Raw genomic sequence first — 22259 nt, 5'->3', positions numbered from 1 at the left:
CTGAGCGGTGGTAGGCAGAAGCAGGCTCGTAAGCATTCATTCAAACTTTACTGCGTTTGCCAGCAGCTCTAGCAATGCTTGAATCACAGTGCTGTTTATGACTTCAAGCCTATCAACTCCTGAGATTAGGCTGGCAATACTAAAGTGCCTGTTAGAACATCCAATAGTCAAAGGTATATGAAATACAAATGGTATAGAGAGAAATAGTCGACGCGTCATAATTCCTATAAGAACTGCAACCTAATATTTATTTACTGGGAATATTGAAGAACTGGGAATATTGAACCACCAGCTTTCATATGTTCTGAGCAAGGAACTTAAACGTTAGCTTTTTTACATTGCACATATTGCACTTTTACTTTCTTCTCCAACACTGTGTTTTTGCATTATTTAAACCAAATTGAGCATGTTTCATTATTTATTTGAGACTAAATAGATATTATTTATGTATTATATTAAGGTAAAATATATATATATATAAATATATATAAAAATCGTCCGATTAATCGGTATCGGCTTTTTTTGGTCCTCCAATAATCGGTATCGCATCGGCGTTGAAAAATCATAATCAGTTGACCTCTAGTCTGGGGGTGCTTTGGTGGTGGTAAAGTGGGAGATTTGTTCAGGGTAAAAGGGATCTTGAAGAAGGAAGGCTATCACTCCATTTTGCAACGCCATGCCATACCCTGTGGACGGCGCTTAATTGGAGCCAATTTCCTCCTATAACAGGACAATGACCCAAAGCACAGCTCCAAACTATGCAATAACTATTTAGGGAAGATGCAGTTAGCTGGTTCTGTTTATAATGGGGAGGCCAGCACAGTCACCGGATCTCAACCCTATTGAGCTGTTGTGGGAGCAGCTTGACCATACGGTGCATCAGGAAGCATAGGGTGAAATCTCTTCAGATTACCTCAACAAATTGACAACTAGAATGCCAAAGGTCTGCAAGGCTGTAATTGCTGCAAATGGAGGATTCTTTGACAAAAGCAAAGTTTGAAGGACACAATTCATATTTCAATTAAAAATCATTATGTATAACCTTGTCAACATCTTGACTATATTTCCTATTCATTTTGCAACTCATTTCATGTATGTTGTCATTGGAAAACAAGGACATTTCCAAGTGGCCTCAAACTTTTGAGTGGTAGTGTACGTCTGTTAAAACTGGAACGATGCTGCTGAGTCGTGGGTTTGGATGGCTTCACTGAGTGGGATTTCCTCAGACTGGCTTGCTGAGATTCTGTTAAGACAGATTTTCTCATGAACAACTTCTGCGTGGGTGAGATTCAAACTCACCATGTGAGACTCTAAACTGCCTTCATGTGAGAGATTAGCTTAACAAATACCAGAATGTTGACACTGGCTGTGTGAATCTCTCTCTTCCTCTCTCTCTGTCTCTCCTCGCCAATCTCTTTCCACATCTTTCCTGCTCTCTGTTGCGTTTTGCCCTTGTAAAAGGTGAGTGATGTGTGCTCAGCACAGGCTGTAGCTGGATTCAGATATCACCCAGTGTGTGATGGTGATGAGGGAAAGGGGAGGTTGGGTAATGCCTGCATGGTGTGGTAATACCAGATCAGTGAAGTCGAACCCCTGATTACATTTACATTTAAGTCATTTAGCAGACGCTCTTATCCAGAGCGACTTACAAATTGGAAAGTTCATACATATTCATCCTGGTCCCCCCGTGGGGAATGAACCCACAACCCTGGCGTTGCAAGCGCCATGCTCTACCAACTGAGCCACACGGGACCTGATGAACTGTCACGGTGCTGGAACAGGGCTCACCTCACCGGCCCGCGCTGGCCTGTCAAATCCACCAGGCTTATGGCTGTCTGACTCCTCTGCCTGTATGTACTGTATGTATGCAGGACAGTGTAGCGTAACCGGAGGCGTGACTGCTTGTCCCGTTGTGTGTGTGTCTGTGTGTAGGCTTTCATGCTCTGATCCCTTCCTCTGCTCATCTCCCCCATGAGTCACTGTGTGTTTGGAGAGATGGAGAAAGATGACGTCATCCGCTCTCCTCTGTTCCGCTTTTCTTCCCTTTCCCCCACGGCCCTGTGGTGTGTGTTATTCATGGCTCCAGCTAGAGTTCCATGGAGTTCTTCATGGCATTCTACTTGTTGCAGAGGATGTAGTACAAGGACTTTAGCAGAGTCGTTTGCTCTAGTACTAAGCAACCCAGACAGGTCTGCCGGTGCAGTGGCGTAGTGAATGGAGCAATAAGTCCCACAGGAAGAGATAACCATCACCACTGTCCTATTCAACGCTGTGCATTCAGCACAGAAAAACACACTGTTGGCCTTCACACTCTACATGCCTTCACACTTCACATGCCTGTGCATTGGCATGTGGCAGCAGCCTTGTCTATCCTGTGTAGAGATGTGTGTTATTTGAGTGTCTGAGCTGTTTGTTTGTGTATCTAAGAGCAGTGTGCAGCTCCACTGCCTCTCTCTCTGAGCAGCCCTGTGTAGCCATGCTGTAGTGGGAGAGGTCAGGCAGACAGGGCACCCCCCGAGGTCCTCCACAGACTCCCATCTGGCCCTGGGGAGGGGCAGGCAGGGCCAGGGCAGGCCTGATAGGGCTGCATTCCTAGGGCTGGGGGAGGGAATGATAGACAGAGGGTAGGAACACATGAGAAAGGTATGGGCGATTTGGAGAGGAGCTAATGGATTCTGATCATAGTGATGGATAAAGAAGTACATATACCTTGCAGCAATCTCCCAAGTCTTCCCTATGGGAGGTGGGAGGTAGGCACCATCATAAGGTTCATAATATGCAGTCAATGGGATATTTAAGCAATAAGGCCCGAGGTGGTGTGGTATATGGCCAATATACTACGGCTAAGGCCTGTTCTTCGGCAAGACGCAATGCGGAATGCCTGGATACGGCCCTTAGCCGTGGTATATTGGCCATATACGACAAACCTCCAAGGTGCCTTATTTCTATTCTAAACTGACTTGACTTTCAGCCAATCAAGTAGACATTTTATGTCAAACAGGAAATATCTTCATCCAGATCTAGCAAACCAGTCTTGTGTACCCACTACAGTGGACCTCACAAGGTTTGTCACACTGGTTGTCTTTACAGTTAAGTGAGGAGCATTCTCCACGTCGGACCTGTTTAAGGGTTAGCGGTAGTCAGACGAGCGTGTGACAGACAGACAGACAGACAGGGTTGATGTGAGGAGAGCGGGTGTGACGCTGCCCTTCACAGGACGATGGGGCCTGTCTCACAGCCTGCCTGTCCCCATCAACGTCACCCCTCCATCAGGCCCAGTCATAAACCCCCCTACCCCCCATCCCCACCCACCCACCCAGATCCCGCTGGGGGCGCTCAGCCGCCTTCACACACGGCTATCAAAATACCCCCGTCACAGCAGCAACAGGTGAGGGAGGCGAGATTTGGCCAAGTCGACCTGCAGCTGAGCTGACCACCAGAACGGGGATGGGACGAACTGACATCTCTGCCAGGAAACAGCCTGGAGGGAGGGGTGAGAACATGAAGGGGAAGGGGTAAACAGAGAGAGGGGATGTGGAGAATGGAAAGGGTGAGAGAGAGACAGAGAGAGGGAAACGGACAGAGAGAGAGACAGAGCGGGGGAGAGAGTTGGGTTTATTGGTATGTGCATTGTGCATGGGTCTAGGAAACAGGAATTGGAGGTTAAATGGAAGTGGCCGAGAAAAACATGTGAAAGGGTCGGGAGTTTCGTCCTGACTGACTAATTACTGTATTTAAGTTCTTGTTCGATTTTTTGGGGGATTGTTATCTTTTAAGGCTGTGGTTTAATTGAACAATCGAACAACAAAGCCCAAAGTTCTCCAACCATCTCTGGCAATCAATGCAGCTGATGTAGGTTAAATCAAGATGAAAACGCAACAAAACAGTATCTGTGTGACAATGAAAATGTTGTTGTCCGCACACACTCGCGCCCAGGCATGTATACACACAGATCCCACACACACCTTCTGTGTGCCTGCTTTAATGTGACGGAGGGAGATCAGAGAGCAACAGCTTGTCCTGCTGAGCCCTCAAGCTAATTATAACTTCACGGAGGGTCGGCTAATGAAACACTAGATTACCCACACCCTTTGACCTTTAGTGCTCACAGCACTTCCCAAAAGGAGGCAGACCTGGAAACAATCTGCCATGTCCAACACTTTGCCTCCTCCTCCTCCTCCTCCCTCCTCTTCCTTCTATCTGCTTTCTGTCTGAGAGAGATTCCCTCACGCATAGACACATCCTCAGTGCACCACGCAGCTCAGTCTGGTGGACTCTTAAAACAGAAGAAAACGACAAGTGTATCAGTTCTCCTTTTGGTACGGGACTAAAATAGACTCTCTGAGTCGCCGTCTGTACTTTTCTTGTCCCGTGAAGAAGCCAAATGGGGAGGGACATGGGAGCCAGGGTGAGGTTAAAGAGTCCAGAATGGGGGTGAAATGTGATCTCGTAATTATTGCCCCCTGCGTCATCGATGTGGGCGATAGGGGGAGAGAGGGGAGTGTATTGGAGGAAAGGGAGCAGGGGGAGGGGATGGGGAGCCCATGCAGGGTGGGTGGTGGTGTGGTGGTCCATGATGTTGTGAAATGCGTCCCAAAGGCAGTCTATTCCCTATATAGTGCACTGGGCCCTTATCAAAAGTAGAGCACTATTTCGGGAATAGGGTGTGATCTGGGACACAATCTTACTCCCTCTGTGGAGTGGTTCACACAGCCCCTTCACCTCTAAATCATCTGTTAGGCTGGGGGCAAGTAGCCAGAGCTGGGCCAGTAACCGAACGCTTGCTGGTTCGAATCCCCGAGATGACTAGGTAAAAAAAATCTGATGTCCCATTGAGCATGGCACTTAACCCTAATTTTCTCCAGGGTCACAGTCAATAATGGCTGACCTCTGGCCGTGACCCCACTCTCCAACGGTGTGTCAGAGGGAGTGGGATATGCAAAAAACACATTTCCAATTACACACGTGTGAAATAGGACAAATGATTATGATTGTTATTATTATTGTACCACTGGTGTCTGTTGAGTGAGAGTGAAGTAGCGCTTCTCTTCCCTCCAGCTGAACCAACAGACCATCTTGCAGGTGGTTCATGTTTTACTATGCCACGATGATTCCTGCCACTGTTTCGCACAACAACTGTATGCAAATGCCAAGAATTTATTGGAAAGGGGAAACGAAAAACAAACACCTGCATTTATCCTTCCTTCGATTGTTTATGGCTCCCATGACCCTGCCCCTGTGGTGGGGTCCCCTGGTAAGAGCAAAGGCCTGTTTTCGCTGTTGAATGGAGGCTGTTTTTTTTTACAAACTTTACTTTTTTTTTACTGAGCTTACCCTTTGATCTGTGTGGTCTGTGTACAGGTCCACAACACTCCATCTGTTACTGATACGCTTTAACATGCTGTGCTGAGAATCCATAATGGACTAGGCATTTCATTATTTTCAACCAGGGCTAATACCTTCTGACTTCAAAAGGTTGAAATTCAATGATTTATAAGGTGTCCGCCCACTCTGCCCAGAATGGGTGAAAACGCGCTTTGGTGAAATTTCACTTCCTTATGTTATAAAAGACAAATATGTTCTGAGTCGTTCAGTGGGGTCTTTCCCTAACATATCACTAACATTATGTCCAAGAAGTCGGATTTTGTAACCTAATACATCCGATAATAAGAACTGAGCTCTGTTGACAAAGTGATACCGCTTTGAGGATTTTACATGTTGTGGTGGTCATATGAAAAGTTGTTTCCGTGGGTCTCAAAAATAAAAAATGAACATGACACGAGCTGAATTAAATGTTAAAGGCTTTGAAAATTAAAAGCTTGCGTTACACTCAGTACTCTGTTGACATTTCACAGAGATATGCTTGTTTTTTGGAGAAATCGTGATGTCGCATCAGGCATCGTCTACTACTGCCTGTCAGGTATAAGATGGATGGCTTTGCTCAGGGGGGGATTTATCAGGTCTGTACAAGCATCTGCTGAGGTGGGGAGGGGCATACATACACACTCCTAGATGACCCTGGGACCTTATTCCCTCCAAAAACACAAAGTAAAGTCTCAGAGTTTAGACTTATTCAAATAGAGAGGATTCACAAAAAGTTCAGATTCATAGACAGTAGAACGTGAGTGAGCTAGATTGAGTATCTTTACGCCATTTAGTGTCATGAAAGATTTCGGAGCTCAGTTAAGTCGATGGCAAGTGACAAGCCGATAGCTCATTATGTCTGATTTGCCTTCATGAAAACCTCTTACAAGTCGATTCCCACTTTATCTTTCAGTAAGGAGATTCCGATTCATACACATTTGGAATAGTTAGTGTCACAGATGTCATTATTCCCTGTGTGTGTGTGTTATCTCACTCCATCTTAGTACACAGGTCCAATAGGGATATTGGACAATATCTACTATACTGTACAGTGGTAGGTCTGAAAGCCAGTTACAATGAACGTTTCCCCATTTCTTGGCAGGAGGTATGGAGCCTCTTTGCCTGTCTCTGTCTTTCTATTTCTCTCTGTTTATCTCTCTCTCATTATCTCTGTCTCCCCAGTCTTATAATATAATCTGTAAGGATCCAGAGCTGCCCAGGAGTTACTGAGGGAGATAAGACTAATTAGAAGTGCACTGGGCTCTGCAAATATTGCAGACCGGCTCTGCTAGTGCCTGTTGTCTGCCTCTAACAAAGAAATGAATATACAAAGTTAATTAATTCCCCCTCCTGATAAGTTTCAAGTTTTAATGTCACGTGCACAAGTACAGTGAAATGCCTTTCTTGCAAGCTCTTATTCTAACAATGCAGTAATCAATATCCGTAGTACTATCAAACAAAGTAAAGTAGAACAAAACCACACGAGAAATAAAAGTAAGAATAAGAAGAACACGAAGTAAGAAGTAAGTATTGTTCAATTCCAATACGATATTTGTGTGTGTGTGTGCGCGTGTGTGTGTGTGTGTGTTGGAGTGTCAATGTGAGTGTGTGTGAGTGAATGTGTAGAGTCCTGTGAGTGTGCAATAAGATAAAATAACAAAATCTAATTTGCAGCTCTATTGTAGTTTGAAAATGTGTTTCGAAGGCCCTTAGGAGTGTTTGAGGAATTACACTATTGAAACATTAGCCAACACAAAATGGTATCCGTTGCCTCATAGCCCTATCATTAAACTGAGTGCTGCACTTCTAAGCGGAAACAGTCCTCGTACGGCCTGCATTATATTACCATTTGTCTTGAGGAGAGACCGTGGGATCCTTCACCACGCAGTTACACAATGTAAACTGGGAGCTGAATAATCATACAAGGAAATATACATTTTGCACATGCATCTGATTATCATCCCAAAGGCCAATGTCTTTGTGTTGCACAATGTTATGAATCTGTTAAAAATAGCATTGATTTTGTTATTTCTTCCGGCGGTCAGATGTCAGAGCAGGCACGGCATGGGGCGTCCATGGCACTGTGCTGGCACTAATGACCAAGCCTCCTTGGCTTGGTGAGGGGTGAGCAGGGGAAGGAAGTGGGGCGGCTGCGTGAAAACACAAATGCCCACCATGTCCTCCATAACTGGTCTTCTGATGACAGGTTATTAATGCCTGCCGTCAGGACCAGTGTGGTTTAGCACAGCCCAGAGGGAGGTAAATCAGATCCATCTTTACTTGCCAGCAGCACAGGGACAGTCTGTGTTGAAATTGTGTCCACAGTGTACACATCCATCCACGTAGCTGTAAACTCTCCTTGCGATGAAAGGACTGCTCTGCTCTGTCTCCCTAGTTTTTGACTCCTCCTGGCTTATGCAATCAAAGTTATATATCAGTCTCATCAATCTGTTTTATGTGGATGTGTTTGGAAAGAGAAAAGCCAATGTGTTGCTGACGCTCTCTCTCGATCTCTCTCTCTCTCTCGTTCACTCTCTCCAGGATGGCTCCAAGCAGAGGCAGGTGAGGCAGAAGAAGACTGTCTCCTTCAGCTCCATGCCCAACGACCGTAAGATCAACAGCACAGCCGCCTGCATGGCCTTCATGATGGAGGGCTGCGAGATGAAGAAGGTGCGCTCCAACTCGCGCATGTACAACCGCTACTTCCTCCTTGACCCGGACATGCACTGGCTCCGCTGGGAGCCCTCCAAGAAGGACTCAGAGAAAGCCAAGTTGGAGATCAAGAGCATCAAGGAGGTACGTCTGGGGAAGAAGACCCCTGTGCTGCGTAGCAATGGCCTGTCCGACCAGTTTCCAGACGAGTGTGCCTTCTCCATCATCTACGGGGACAACTATGAGTCTCTGGACCTGGTGGCCAGCACAGCTGATGTGGTCAGCACCTGGGTGATGGGCCTCCGCTACTTGGTCTCCTACGGGAGGCACACGGTAGATGTGGTTGAGCCCAGCCAGCCCAGCCTGAGGACCTCCTGGATCGGATCGGTGTTTGAGCTGGCTGACATGGAGAGGAATGGCCACATCGACCTGTTCAGGGCCACCCAGATCATCAAGGGGCTCAATCCGGGCATGAAGGAGTCCCGGATAGAGCTGAAGTTCAAGGAGCTCCAGAAGGCCAAAGACCAGTATGGGGAGGACATTGACATGGAAACCTTTGTGGAGGCCTACTGCGAGCTGTGCACGAGGCCAGAGATCTTCTTCCTGCTGGTGCAGTTCTCCAGCAACAAGGAGTACCTGGACAGCAAGGACCTGATGCTGTTTGTGGAGGTGGAGCAGGGCATGGAGGGCGTGACGGAGGACATGTGCCGGGACATCGTCCAGAAGTACGAGCCATCCGCCGAGGGCCGGGAGAAGGCCAGCCTCTCCATTGATGGCTTCACTCACTACCTCCTCTCCTCAGAGTGTCACATTTTCGACCCCCAGCACAAGCGGGTGTGTCAGGACATGAGCCAGCCGCTCTCCCACTACTACATCAACTCTTCGCACAATGCCTCCCTCCTCGAGGACCACTTCTGGGGCTCCTCCGACATCAGCAGCTACATCCGGGCCCTGAAGATGGGCTGCCGCAGCCTGGAGGTCATTGTGTGGGATGGCCCTGACAACGAACCTGTGGTCTACGTGGGGAACTCGGTGGCATCTCAGCTAGCCCTCTGCAAGGTCTTGGATATTATAAACCAGTATGCATTTGAGAGCTCTGAGTACCCCCTCATCCTCTGCTTGGTGACACACTGCTGCATCCCCCAGCAGAGGGTCATGGCCCAGCACATGAAGAAGATCCTTGGAGACAAGCTGTACTTGGATGCCCCCAGCTCAGAGGACCACTACCTACCTTCCCCAGAGGAACTCAAGGGTAAGATCCTGCTGAAGGGCAAGCGGCTGCCCCCAAACTACCCTGAGTCAGAGGGGGAGGTGACTGATGAGGAGGAGGGTCTGGAGATGTCCAGGAGGGTGGGGGCAGATGATAAGGACCATCTCAACGGCCTTGGCTGCAAACGGCTGAGGCTGTGTAAGGAACTGTCGGACCTGGTCTCCCTCTGTAAGTCAGTGCAGTTCAGGGACTTTGACATCTCCAAGAGGGATCAGAAATACTGGGAGATGTGCTCTTTCAATGAGGTCGACGCCAACAGGTTCGCCAACGAGTTCCCCGAGGACTTTGTGTGCTACAACAAGCGCTTTCTCTCCAGGGTGTACCCCACTCCGATGCGGATCGACGCCAGTAACATGAACCCCCAGGACTTCTGGAAGTGTGGTTGCCAGATTGTAGCCATGAACTACCAGACCCCAGGCCTGATGATGGACCTCAACCTGGGATGGTTCAGGCAGAACGGGAACTGTGGCTACGTGTTGCGGCCGGCCATCATGAGGGAGGAGGTGTCATACTTCAGCGCCAACGCCAGGGAATCCCTACCAGGGGTGTCTGCCCAGCTTCTCCACATCAAGGTGATCAGCGGGCAGAACCTGCCTAAGCCCAGGGGCTCTGCTGCAAAGGGAGACGTGGTGGAACCCTACATCTATGCGGAGATCCACGGCATCCCGGCCGACTGCGCCGAGCAGAGGACTAAGACGGTCTCTCAAAACGGAGACAACCCCGTCTTCGACGAGAGCTTTGAGTTCCAGATCAACCTACCGGAGCTGGCGGCCCTACGCTTCGTAGTGCTGGACGACGACTACATCGGAGACGAGTTCATCGGCCAGTACACAATCCCCTTTGAATGTCTGCAGCCAGGCTACAGGCACGTCCCCTTGCAGTCGCTGACGGGGGAGTTCCTACCCAACTGCACCCTGTTCGTACATGTGGCCATCACCAACAGAAGGGGAGGGGGCAAGGCCCACAAGAGAGGCCTGTCGGTGAGGAAGGGCAAGAAGGCTCGTGAGTACACCTCCAGCAAGACCACCGGTATCAAGGTGGTAGATGAGCTCTTTAGAGCATCCACCCAGCCTCTGAGGGAAGCCACAGACCTCCGGGAGAACGTCCAGGTAAAGTACTTAACATTCATTATATGTACGAATTTTTATAAATTATTATGAAGGAGCACTAAAGGCAGGCACTGGAAATGACATCAGGTTGGGTGATGTGGAGATACTAAGCAGTCCTGATTGCCTCTCAGGCTGCATTTCCATAATGGAATATGATAAAACTGTTCAATCATTCCACAAGTGATAAAAGGAGATGCCAATTAGGAGTGAGGGAGCCTGGGAAGAAATAGTATAGCACAAGTAGTAGCTAGACAGGTGACCCCTTAGCACCTCACTGAATAGGAACAAAACGTTGTTGAGGTGACTCTCAGCTCGTTCTCTGTTTGTCGCTCCGATGGATAGAGAAGCATTGCTAATTGTGTTGTATTTACATGATGTAAAAGGCAGGAGCCATAAATGAGAATGTCAGTAAACCTGGACAATTAAAAGGCTTATGCAAAGTTTCAACATTAAGCAGATGATGGTCTGTGTTAGGCTCTGTGAGCACCCTTATGAACCCCCCACAGAAATGACAAATGACAAACCAGTCATGTTTCATAATAGTTTGTTATGATCCCCCCCCCCCTCTACCCCAACCCCTGAGATTATAAGTGGCCATCAATTTATGTTTCGTAATAATTTATTTTCGGATATTTGTCGGGAGAGGATGGCAGTTCGAGTACAGCTTGTAATTGTTGTTGTCATGATTGAAGGACGTAAAATGAAGCTTTTCTCTGTCTTGTCTGGTCTACTGTCTGTCTGTGTGATGATAAAGATGGGAAGTGAGGAGGCTTTACACGCCCTGTATACTTTGTACATCAGCTGTCTGGTTTAGACTGGCAGGCCTCTTGTCCTGTCTGACAGATTTGAGAATAGACTATTTCTCTGGATACTTCGAACTTGATTCGGGTCAGACGTTGACTCATAGTTTGTTGACATTGCTTTATATCCCAGGTAGGTTATGGGCTTTTTAACTCCACCAACAACACTTGATTTGCCCGAGGAATGGAATGGACCTTGTTCCTTAATAAACAAACTGCCACAGCTCTTGGAAAATGTATAAAAATGTGAAAACACGGAGCATCTTAAAACTCATTATACATTTCTCTATTTGTGTCTTCCCTCTATTCTTTGTTAGCTCCATTTCTACTATCTTTCTTAATTGGATTTCCTTCTTTACTACAGTAGCTATTGTTTCATGTGAGGGATTTAGACCTATTTCAAATCATTTCAAACTGGCAGTAGTTTAGGCTGCATAGTCATAGGATTTGAATCCTCCGTTTCCTTCTATCGCTTAGTACTGTAGTTGCATCAACTCGACAATAGCTCTCTTGTTTTCTGAGGAAGGATGTTTTCTTAATGAATATTTCTGTAATGATAGTTTGTTATGAATGGCGTTCATGCAAATATGTTTTCTCAAGGGTTGAGACGATAGTTTACATAAAGGAGAACTGCAATGCACACCCATAGCTAGGTCTCAGGGAAATTCAGAACATTACTTATTATGACTATTGGCAGCAATTTTTACACGGTCTCTCCAAGCGCTGATAAAGCTATTGTAGCACCAGTAAATAACAAATGTAACATGTATGATTGTTAGATGTTGTGTTTGTGTCATGCCCTGACCTTAGAGAGCCTTGTTTATTCTCCATTTGGTTAGGTCAGGGTGTGACTGGGGCAAATCTATGTTTCTATTTCTTTGTCGGCCTAGTATGGTTCCCAATCAGAGGCAGCTGTTTATCTTTGTTTGATTGGGGATCATACTTAGGCAGCCCTTTTTCCCACCTTAGTTTGTGGGATCTTGTTTGTGTGTAGTTGCTTTCTGCACTGCCTATAGCTTTACGTTTGTTTTTGTATTTTGTTGTTTTTCCGGTGTCATTTAAATTAAATAAAAAATGTACGCCTACCACGCTGCACCTTGGTCCAATCCATCTTTCAACGAGCGTAATAGTTTGTTAGCGAAGGAAGGAAACTTGGTCACTATGTATCTTCAGTCTGTGATCGGTATGAACCCAGGTACATAGAGCTACCTACTTTCTCAGCTCCCAGATGCTCTGTTTTCAAATCACAACCCCAGATATCAGCACGATTGATTCCTGATCTCGGGAACTATACTTGGTAATCCTCTCAGAGCCTTCAGGACTGTCTCCAGACCTGTTGTTGTTCTGTCTTAGCCTAAAACCCAGCATCGCTGGAGAGCTGTGGTAGGTAGGTCTGTTCTCCCGCCAGCCAACCTCAATCTAGGCCTAAGGACATGGCAAACAAGAGCCAAGACCACAATAACTAAGCAGGGGATGTGATTAGAGATCCTGTGGCATGCTGTCACACATTTTTCATTTGTGGAAATTGATGCAGATGATCTTGACTCTCTATTTTCCAAAAAGGATATCTCGTTTACCCAGGCCTGGATCTCGTTTACCCTCGTTTACCCAAAAAGGAGATGTTGTTGTGTTCCAGACTGAAAATTAATACTGTAATTTTGGGGAATAGTTTTCCTTATAGTGTTGGTACTGATGTGATAAGTGGAGGGTAATTTGCAGGCAAATGACCGGATACAATCTATACCAGTAAATACTATGTTTAGAGAAATATTTTCTTGTGAAAAGCAGCTGGACATATTTTGGGACTCGATACAAGCCTCATGCAGTTGTTAAATGTGGATGGAAGCAAGATTCCTGACACAGATACTGTCAGCTAATCATTTCGTCACACTTTATTTGGATAGTCCAGATTTTCCATCTCTAGATACTGTACTGATGGGCATACTAACTGCCTGCTGAGGTTACGTTTAGGTTGAGGTTTAGAAAAAGGATTAGGGTAAGGGTTAAGGTAAGGGCTAGGGTTAGGGTTAGGGTAAGGACTACATTTAGGGTTAGGAGGAGGGTTAAGGTTAGGGTTAGAGCTAGGTTTAGGGTTAGTAGATAGTTGAAATGTTACTGATAGTCTGTAGATAGTCCATCTCTAGATGCTCTACAGACTATCCAAATAAAGTGTCACCAGTCATTTTATTTCAAAGCTGTGCTTGTGTGTGAGTCAGAAGTTGGGATTGCACAATGTTCAAAATAGGCCAGTGACAATGACTCAGTCTATGCTAACACACCCACATTAAATCGGGGGGGGGGGTCTATACTATACTAAGACAATTACGATTAGGTAACTGGTACAGCAGGTGACAAGATCTGTGTGTGTGTGTGTGTGTGTGTGTGTGTGTGTGTGTGTGTGTGTGTGTGTGTGTGTGTGTGTGCTTGTGTTTTTGCCAGCATGTGTGTAGACTGTGCCGTAGTTGCCCCTGTTCCATAAAGGGAGATGTAAAATGTCCATCTCCCTCAGAGGAACAGAGATAGAAACTGGCAAACAGCCTTTTCAATAGACTGAAAAGAGAGGCTTGATGTTGAGATGGATGGCGTCATAGCACACTGTGGTTGGTCTCCCCAGATGGACCCTGCCTGTACCCGTAGTATAAGTGAAGGTAGAGGTTGTGGTGCTAGGGGCAGGAGGACCCAGAGACGAGGGGAGCCAAATCCCATTAGATGATATTACCACCTGTAGAGGAGACCAGAGCTGGCAGCTGGCAGCGTCACACAGTGTAGTCTGGGCTCCAATAAAGAGCCTCCTCTCCCCTGAGACACACAGCCACTGACTCACACAGGACAGAGTAAAGAAGGGAGACTTCAAGGAGACTTCATGTCTTCTTCACAAAGGCCTGTGTTGAGGGTGCATGGTAATGAGAGAAACCTCAACACACACTGTCACACCACAATAGCAGCAAAATAGCACCACAATAGCACACCCATTCATGTGTAAATGCATACATGCAGATTGATACTGTATAGTGCTGTATTTTACCCCCTTTTTCTCCCCAATTTCGTGATATCCCAATTGCGATCGTGTCTCATCGCTGCAACTCCCCCAACGGATTCGGGAGGCGAAGGTCGAGTCATGCGTCCTCCGAAACATGACCCGCGAAACCGCGCTCCTTAACACCCACCCGCTTAACCCGTAAGCCAGCTGCACCAATGTGTCGGAAGAAACACGGTTCAACTGACGACCCAAGTCAGCCTGCAGGCGCCCGGCCCGCCACAAGGAGTCGCTAGAGCACGTTGAGCCAAGTAAAGCCCCCCCGGCCAAACCCTTACCTAACCCGGACAACGCTGAGCCAAATGTGTGCCGCACTATGGGACTCCCGGTCACAGCCGGTTGTGACACAGCCTGGGACCGCTGCGGCACTCGGGAGTGTAGTGCATTCTTTTAATTAAAATGTTGGCCATACACGTAAACACACACAAGTCACTCTGGCCAGCTGTAAGTCACTCTGGCCAGCTGTAAGTCACTCTGGACAGCTGTAATTCACTCTGGCCAGCTGTAAGTCACTCTGGACAGCTGTAAGTCACTCTGGACAGCTGTAAGTCACTCTGGCCAGCTGTAATTCACTCTGGCCAGCTGTAAGTCACTCTGGCCAGCTGCAATTCACTCTGGCCAGCTGCAAGTCACTCTGGCCAGCTGCAAGTCACTCTGGCCAGCTGTAAGTCACTCTGGCCAGCTGTAAGTCACTCTGGATAAGAGCATCAGATAAATGACATAAGTTGTTTTGCCTACAGTCACACCCCATAATACGCATGGAATGGTATTAAGAAATGCCTTATCACACTTCAGTGACCTCTGACAGAGAGTGATTGATCATCTCAAATAACTACTTTTCCAGGTGATCTACTCTGAACAATAACAGAGTGAAGTGCGTTCCTCTTACAGGGGATTGGAGAGGAGGAGAGTGGGCGAGGAGACTGGCAGTTACAGAGAGGCAAGAAATCGATTCAAGCTATTTAGGATTTAACTCTCCCTTTCCTTTGTGTGTGTGTGCCTTTGCGTGGATATGTTTGTGTGTGTATGCGCATAGACTGTGTGTGTGTGTGTGTGTGTGTGTGTGTGTGTGTGTGTGTGTGTGTGTGTGTGTGTGTGTGTGTGTGTGTGTGTGTGTGTGTGTGTGTGTGTGTGTGTGTGTGTGTGTGTGTGTGTGTGTGTGTGTGTGTGTGTGCTTGAGAGAGAGAGAGAGAGAGAGAGAGAGAGAGATGACCGAGAAATAGGGTGACCAAGAAATAGGACAAACACCAAATTGAGACTGCATGCAGAATTCTGAAAAAATATCCTCGATGTACAATGTAAAACACCAAATAATGCATGCAGAGCAGAATTAGGCTGATATCCGCTAATGATCAAAATCCAGAAAAGAGCCGTTAAATTCTACAACCACCTAAAAGGAAGCAATTCCCAAACCTTCCATAACAAAGCCATCACCTACAGGGAGATGAATCTGGAGAAGAGTCCCCTTAGCAAGCTGGTCCTGGGGCTCTGTTCACAAACACAAACACACCCCCACAGAGCCCCAGGACAGCAACACAATTAGACCCAAGCAAATCATGAGAAAACAAAAAGATAATTACTTGACACATTGGAAAGAATTAACAAAAAAACGGAGTAAACTAGAATGCTATTTGGCCCTAAACAGAGAGTACACAGTGGCAGAATGCCTGACCACTGTGACTGACCCAAACTTAAGGAAAGCTTTGACTATGTACAGACTCAGTGAGCACAGCCTTGCTATTGAGAAAGAGAAGACAGGCTATGTGCACACGGCCTACAAAATTAGGGGAAACTGAGCTGCACTTCCTAACCTCCTGCCAAATGGATGACCATATTAGAGAGACATATTTTCCTCAGATTAAACAGATCCACAAAGAATTCGAAAACAAACCCAATTTTGATAAACTCCCATATCTATTCGGTGAAATACCACAGTGTGCCATCACAGCAGCAAGATTTGTGACCTGTTGCCAAAAGAAAAGGGCAACCAGTGAAGAACAAACACCATTGTAAATACAACCCATATTTATGTTTACTTATTTTCCCTTTTGTACCTGAACTATTTGCACATTGTTACAACACTGTATATAGACATAATATGACATTTGAAATGTCTTTATTCTTTTGGAATTTCTGTGAGTGTAATGTTTACTGTTTTTGTTTAGTTCACTTTTGTTTATTATCTACTTCACGTGCTTTAGCAATGTTAACATATGTTTCCCATGCCAATAAAGCCATTGAATTGAGAGAGAGAGAGAGAGAGAGAGAGAGAGAGAGAGAGAGAGAGAGAGAGAGAGAGAGAGAGAGAGAGAGAGAGAGAGAGAGAGAGAGAGAGAGAGAGAGAGAGAGAGAGAGAGAGAGAGAGAGAGAGAGAGAGAGAGAGAGAGAGAGAGAGAGAGAGAGAGAGAGAGAGAGAGAGAGAGAGAGAGAGAGAGAGAGAGAGAGAGAGAGAGAGAGAGAGAGAGAGAGAGATGCCTATGTATGTTTCCCTGCAGAGTGTTGACTGGAACACTGTAACAGGCAAGCAGGCAGACGGCCCATACTCTGTTCCTGCGGCATACGTTCCAGTAAAGGGCCTGCTGCATTCACTCCCAACTCCAAACTGCAGTCCGGAGAGTGAGAGAAAGAGATTAGAGAGAGAGAGAGGAAGAGAAAGAAAGAGAGAGGGGAACAAAAACAGCAGTGAAACCAGACACGCAGTTCTCATTTGGGGAATGTAATGTTGGAGGGGTAGAGGAGGAAGGGATGAGGATAATTAAAGACAGTGGCTAACTGTTCTGTTTGGTTCTGTGGCCCTGCCTGCAGTCTGGATACAGTATGGCGTTTATAGAGCAACAACAACCACACACACAGGGGCATGTACTCACACAAACATACAGAGACAGACACAGAAACGTACTATGCGCACACACAGGCACAAAGAAACACGCGCACGCATGCACAAACACACACACACTTCCGCGAACACACACACACACATCTGCACCTACACTACAGTGAGAAACCCATACACGTCTTCTCCATTTCCCATTCAACAGTAAAAGCCGCTCTCCTTGGCTGTGCTCCCTCAGCCGGAGGGTGTTAATAGCTTTAGTTGAGGCTGTGTGTACATACAGATGCCTATGTCCAGGAAAGTCGGCCCACAAAATGACAGCCATCCTCCTCCAGGGGGAGAAAAGAGCCTTTCTCCTGGGCCGGAGGTCCTGCAAGGTGACAGAGCCCGGTTCCCACACTTCCTGGCCTACACTGTCTGGTTTGTTGACCGCTTCCCAAATACCATCACCACACACTCTTCCTCCCTCCGTCTGTTGTTTCTCACCCTCCTTCTTTTATTATCTTTCCCTTTTTTCTCCCTCTTTTCCTCTTTCTCTTACGACTGATTTTCCCCACTTGTCTCTCTTTCTCCCTCCCTCCCTTCTCCCTTCTCTATCCCTCTCTTTCCTTCTCACTCTATCTTTCCAATTTTGGTCTCTCTTTCATCCCTCATTGCTTTTTTTTCCTTTCCCTGTTCATTTGGGTGGGCCAGTGAATGGTGATGTAGTGTGTGAATAGTCTGGTGGGCCCGAATCAGGGCTCAGATTCCCATGCTGAAGAGAACAATGCTGGGCTGTGATGTGAACAGTCACGCAGGGCTGGAGGTGCAGGCAGAGATGCAGGCGTTGTGGCAGGGCCAGGCCAGGGGAAGTGAGAGGAGAGAGGAGAGAGGCTGGGAGCAGAGCAAGGCCAGGGAGCCTGCGGTGGAGGCTCCTGGGCCGCGTTGCACCACTGAACGAGCAGGCTGTGATGTCATGGGAACCGCTAGGTTCACTAATGAACACAAATGCAATCAGGACTGTTCTTTCTCTCCTGAGGTTGTTCTTTCTCTCCTACTTCACTTGCTTTAGTATTGTTAACATATGTTTCCCATGCCGAGAGAGAGAGAGAGAGAGAGAGAGAGAGAGAGAGAGAGAGAGAGAGAGAGAGAGAGAGAGAGAGAGAGAGAGAGAGAGAGAGAGAGAGAGAGAGAGAGAGAGAGAGAGAGAGAGAGAGAGAGAGAGAGAGAGAGAGAGAGAGAGAGAGAGAGAGAGAGAGAGAGAGAGAGAGAGAGAGAGAGAGAGAGAGAGAGAGAGAGAGAGAGAGAGAGAGAGAGAGAGAGAGAGAGAGAGAGAGAGAGTTCTCTCTGGCCTGAGGAGAGTATCAGGATACAGTTGACCACATTTATCTCATGTGTAGAGTATAGTCTTGTGGGACATTTTGGTCACAATGATTATTGGTTTTTAAGTTGCTGTGGGCAATGTACTAATAACGGTAAACTTGTCCCATGATCATCATAGAATCAATAAACCATCCTCTCTGTGTTTGAATTGTCCCTTGGGTCCGCTGTCTTACAATCTCTTTCAATATTTACAGATTCCGTGATGCTAACCCTCATCCATGATCCTCTCTGTTTATTTACCAGAATGCCATGGTGTCGTTCAAGGAGCTGTGTGGTCTGACGCCGGCGGCCAACATGAAGCAGTGTATCCTGACCGTGTCCACGTGGCTGATGAACAGCGAGCGAGCGCTCAGGGTGACCGTGGACCTGAGTCAAGCCTACCCCACCATGGAGGCCCAAGGGCCCGTCCCCGAGCTGCTCCGCAAGGTCCTCAACGCCTACGACATGGTACGCTATAGCGGCACCACATAGGCATAACATGCACTGCAGAGCTACCGTTCTGTTGAGGTCGATGTTGTATTCAGAGAGATACGTTTTGTGGGTAAACGCTGAACGAGTGACGTGAGCACAACGTTCATTGGCGGTTAATCGGCGTGTGAACGTCGTTCACTAAAAAGGTGCTGTGAAATGAAAAGGCATCACAACCTGGTAAGGTAACATGCTACAACACCCTTGTGCACTATACAGTCTTAAGAGTCTGTTGCACACCATGCCTTGAAATAATACTATCAGTGTAGGAAAATGTTATAAATTGACACAGCAAGGCAACCTGCCACAGATGACTTCCACCACGGGGAGTGAACAAACCATTTCCTATAGCTACTGCGGCGCTGTGATAAGCGCTAACTCATCCCGGAGCAGTTCACCCTGCTGCGCTTCCGCACGGCATCCCATCATGCCCTGTGCCTCCCCAAGCCGTCACTCTCCATCCTGGCTGCTGTCTGATCTGTGATAACAACCAGCTTATTCATTATTCACCAGGCACCTACTGGTACAGGCCAACACAGGGGTGGTTAAAGTCCCCCCAGCGCTCAGAGCAAGTCAACACCCCACTATTCCACCCCCCTGATGGAGATTGGTTTGACCTGTTGAACTGGGTCATCAGAGAGCTGTTGTGGTGTTTTAGCTACATGACATTACTGTTCATATCCCAGTCACTCCTATTGCTGACACCTAGAGTGCAACGACCTCATATAAGCTCCATAGCTGAGGCTCTAAATAGCGTTGTATTTTAACCAGCTTTCTCCCTGGGCGTGCTTGTCTTTGAGTACCTCTTATGACCGCGGTATATTACATTCACATGTGAAGGGCTTTAATGAAGAGCCTAAATGAAGGGCCTAAAAATAATTCCGCTGCTGTTCCATTGCAACATTCCTGTGCTCCCAGCCTCCCAGCGTCAGCTAGCAGGGTCCCGACAGCTGAGGAGATGAATCTACAGTGAGGCTGAGTGTGTCTGAGACAGAGGCTGCCTGTCCTGAGCACAGGGTCAGTCAGCTGAGTGTTACTGTGTGCTTCCAAAGATTAGTCCATTGGCACACGCCCCACTCTCAAGAACAGAGGCTCCAGTGTGTGTGTGTGTGTGTGTGTGTGTGTGTGTGTGTACCAGCCCTAGCCATTAAGACATTAATGGTTGTCCTCATGTGGGCTGGTTGGACGCAGGCGCCGTAGCCTAGGAGTGAACTGAGCATCAGCAGATTGGAACTCTGTGGTCAGCGCCCTTGAGGCCAGGCCAGAAAGACCCAGCTCAGCCTGAGCCAATGGGAGCCAGCCCCCTGTCCTGTCTGCTGACCAATATGATCCCAGATCCATTGGCCCTGTACCAGCCCACACACAGTGGCCTGCTTCTTGTCTCTGTGCTCTTAACTAAAGTGTGAAACTTCATTAGCGTTCTCCTGACTGCTGGGTCAGGCCAGCTGCTTCTCGCTGTCCGTGGGAGGGAGAGGCTGTAAAAGCAGAAGGTTTTCAGTTCAGGTCACAGGGTTGGGGATTGGAACTGGGCTAAAGCTGTAAGGCTGGCTCAATGTTTCCAGGAACACAGGTAGGGGACCAGACGGGGGCTGCATCACAACATGGCACCCTATTCCCTATGTAGTGCACTACTTTTGGCCAGAACCCTATGGGCTCTGGTCAAAAGTAGTGCACTAAATATGGAACAGGGTGTCATTTAGGATGCAACCAGACTGTTCTCACCTCCTGTCCTCTACTGTATCACCACATGATCAGGACTCTGTCATCACTCGCCGTGTGTGTGTGTGTGTGTGTGTGTGCGTGCATGTGTTTGGTCTGTCTGTGTGTGTGTGTGTGTGCGTGCGTGCGTGCGTGCATGTGTGCGTGCATGTGTTTGGTCTGTCTCTGTGTGTGTGGGTGTGATTCCCAGGGTCTGGCCATTGCAGAGGGAGAAAAAAGTTTATAAAGAGCGAATGATCAAAGGACTTGAGAAATGTTGACATACCCTCTTTCTCTTCCATCGAATGTCTCTGAGAAGTATTTCCCTTTAGACTTTGTTTTTCATTATTCCTATGGTATTTCCCCATGTTTGGCTATGCGTACATTCAATGACAATTCTGTGTTATTCTTTACTAAGAGGTATTGTTTCCAATGTCCTGTTTAGCCTTGTCTACAGTAGGACTCATGGCATAAGAAGTCCCTCTGCGACACAGGAATTGCTTGATACTGTACGACCTCACTTCCTTTTGCGTAATCTTGTCCCGTTTATTTCTCTATAGATGATTCAGACGAGCCGGACGCTGATCGAGTCAGCTGACGTGGTTTACTCCAAGCTTACACAAGCACAACGGGCAGGTAAGGCTTTGTAGTATTCACTTTACCAGTGACATGGCCTGGTAAAGTGCCGTCTCCTAAGGTCGGCAAGACAGCACAAACAGATCTCGGACCAGTCTATGCCACAGGTCAGGAGCTTCAACAAACCCAGACAACCCGCCCTCACTCCCATCCCAAACTGGTCTCTGATCAGTCTTTCTATTACATTTTTTTACCAGGTAAATTGACTGAGAACACATTTTCATTTACAGCAATGACCTGGGGAATAGTTACATGGGAGATGAATGAGCCAATTGTAAGCTGGGGATGATTAGATGGCCATGATGGTATGAGGACCAGATGGGAATTTAACCAGGACACCAGGGTTAACACCCCTACTCTTACAATAAGTGCCATGGGAGCTTTAGTGACCACAGAGAGTCAGGACACCCATTTTATCATCCCATCTGAAAGACAGCACCCTACACAAGGCAATGAGATATTATATAACACCACTTCTAGCAGCATATGGTCTCTCATTCAGGGACCGACCAGGACCAACCCTGCTTAGCTTCATAGGCACAGCAGTGGAATCAGTTTTTCACAATTCAGTTTTAAGTCAGTTTTCCACAATTCCTGACATTTAATCCAGTAAAAATTCCCTGTCTTTGGTCAGTTAGGATCACCACTTTATTTTAGGAATGTGAAATGTAAGAATAATAGTAGAGAGAATTATTTATTTCAGCTTTTATTTATTTCATCACATTCCCAGTGGGTCAGAAGTTAACATACACTCAATTAGTATTTGGTAGCATTGTATTTAAATTGTTTAACTTGGGTCAAATGTTTTGGGTAGCCTTCCACAAGCTTCCCACAATAAGTGGGTGAATTTTGGCCCATTCCTCCTGACAGAGCTGGTGTAAATGAGTCAGGTTTGTAGGCCTCCTTGCTCGCACACGCTTTTTCAGTTCTGCCCACAAATTGTCTATTGGATTGATGTCAGGGCTTTGTGATGGCCACTCCAATACCTTGATTTTGTTGTCCTTAAGCCATTTTGTCACAACTTTAGAAG

The 22259-nt window shown here is 47.0% G+C and overlaps 1 protein-coding gene across 2 annotated transcripts in view; it reads left to right on the top strand.

The window, feature by feature from the left end:
- Positions 1–22259, top strand: part of LOC120033926 (inactive phospholipase C-like protein 2) — a 95654-nt gene that overhangs the window by 48119 nt on the left and 25276 nt on the right. For both annotated transcript variants that reach the window (XM_038980328.1, XM_038980329.1), the window contains exons 2-4: positions 7906–10395; positions 18671–18874; positions 21154–21229. In XM_038980328.1, the coding sequence (XP_038836256.1) occupies positions 7906–10395; positions 18671–18874; positions 21154–21229 (2770 nt within the window). The remainder of the gene's footprint in view (positions 1–7905; positions 10396–18670; positions 18875–21153; positions 21230–22259) is intronic.

Source organism: Salvelinus namaycush, chromosome 41 (genome assembly GCF_016432855.1).
Source record: "Salvelinus namaycush isolate Seneca chromosome 41, SaNama_1.0, whole genome shotgun sequence".
Classification (NCBI taxonomy): domain Eukaryota; kingdom Metazoa; phylum Chordata; class Actinopteri; order Salmoniformes; family Salmonidae; genus Salvelinus; species Salvelinus namaycush.
Note: the sequence above shows the minus strand (reverse complement) of the source record. Positions and strands in the feature narration are given on the sequence as shown.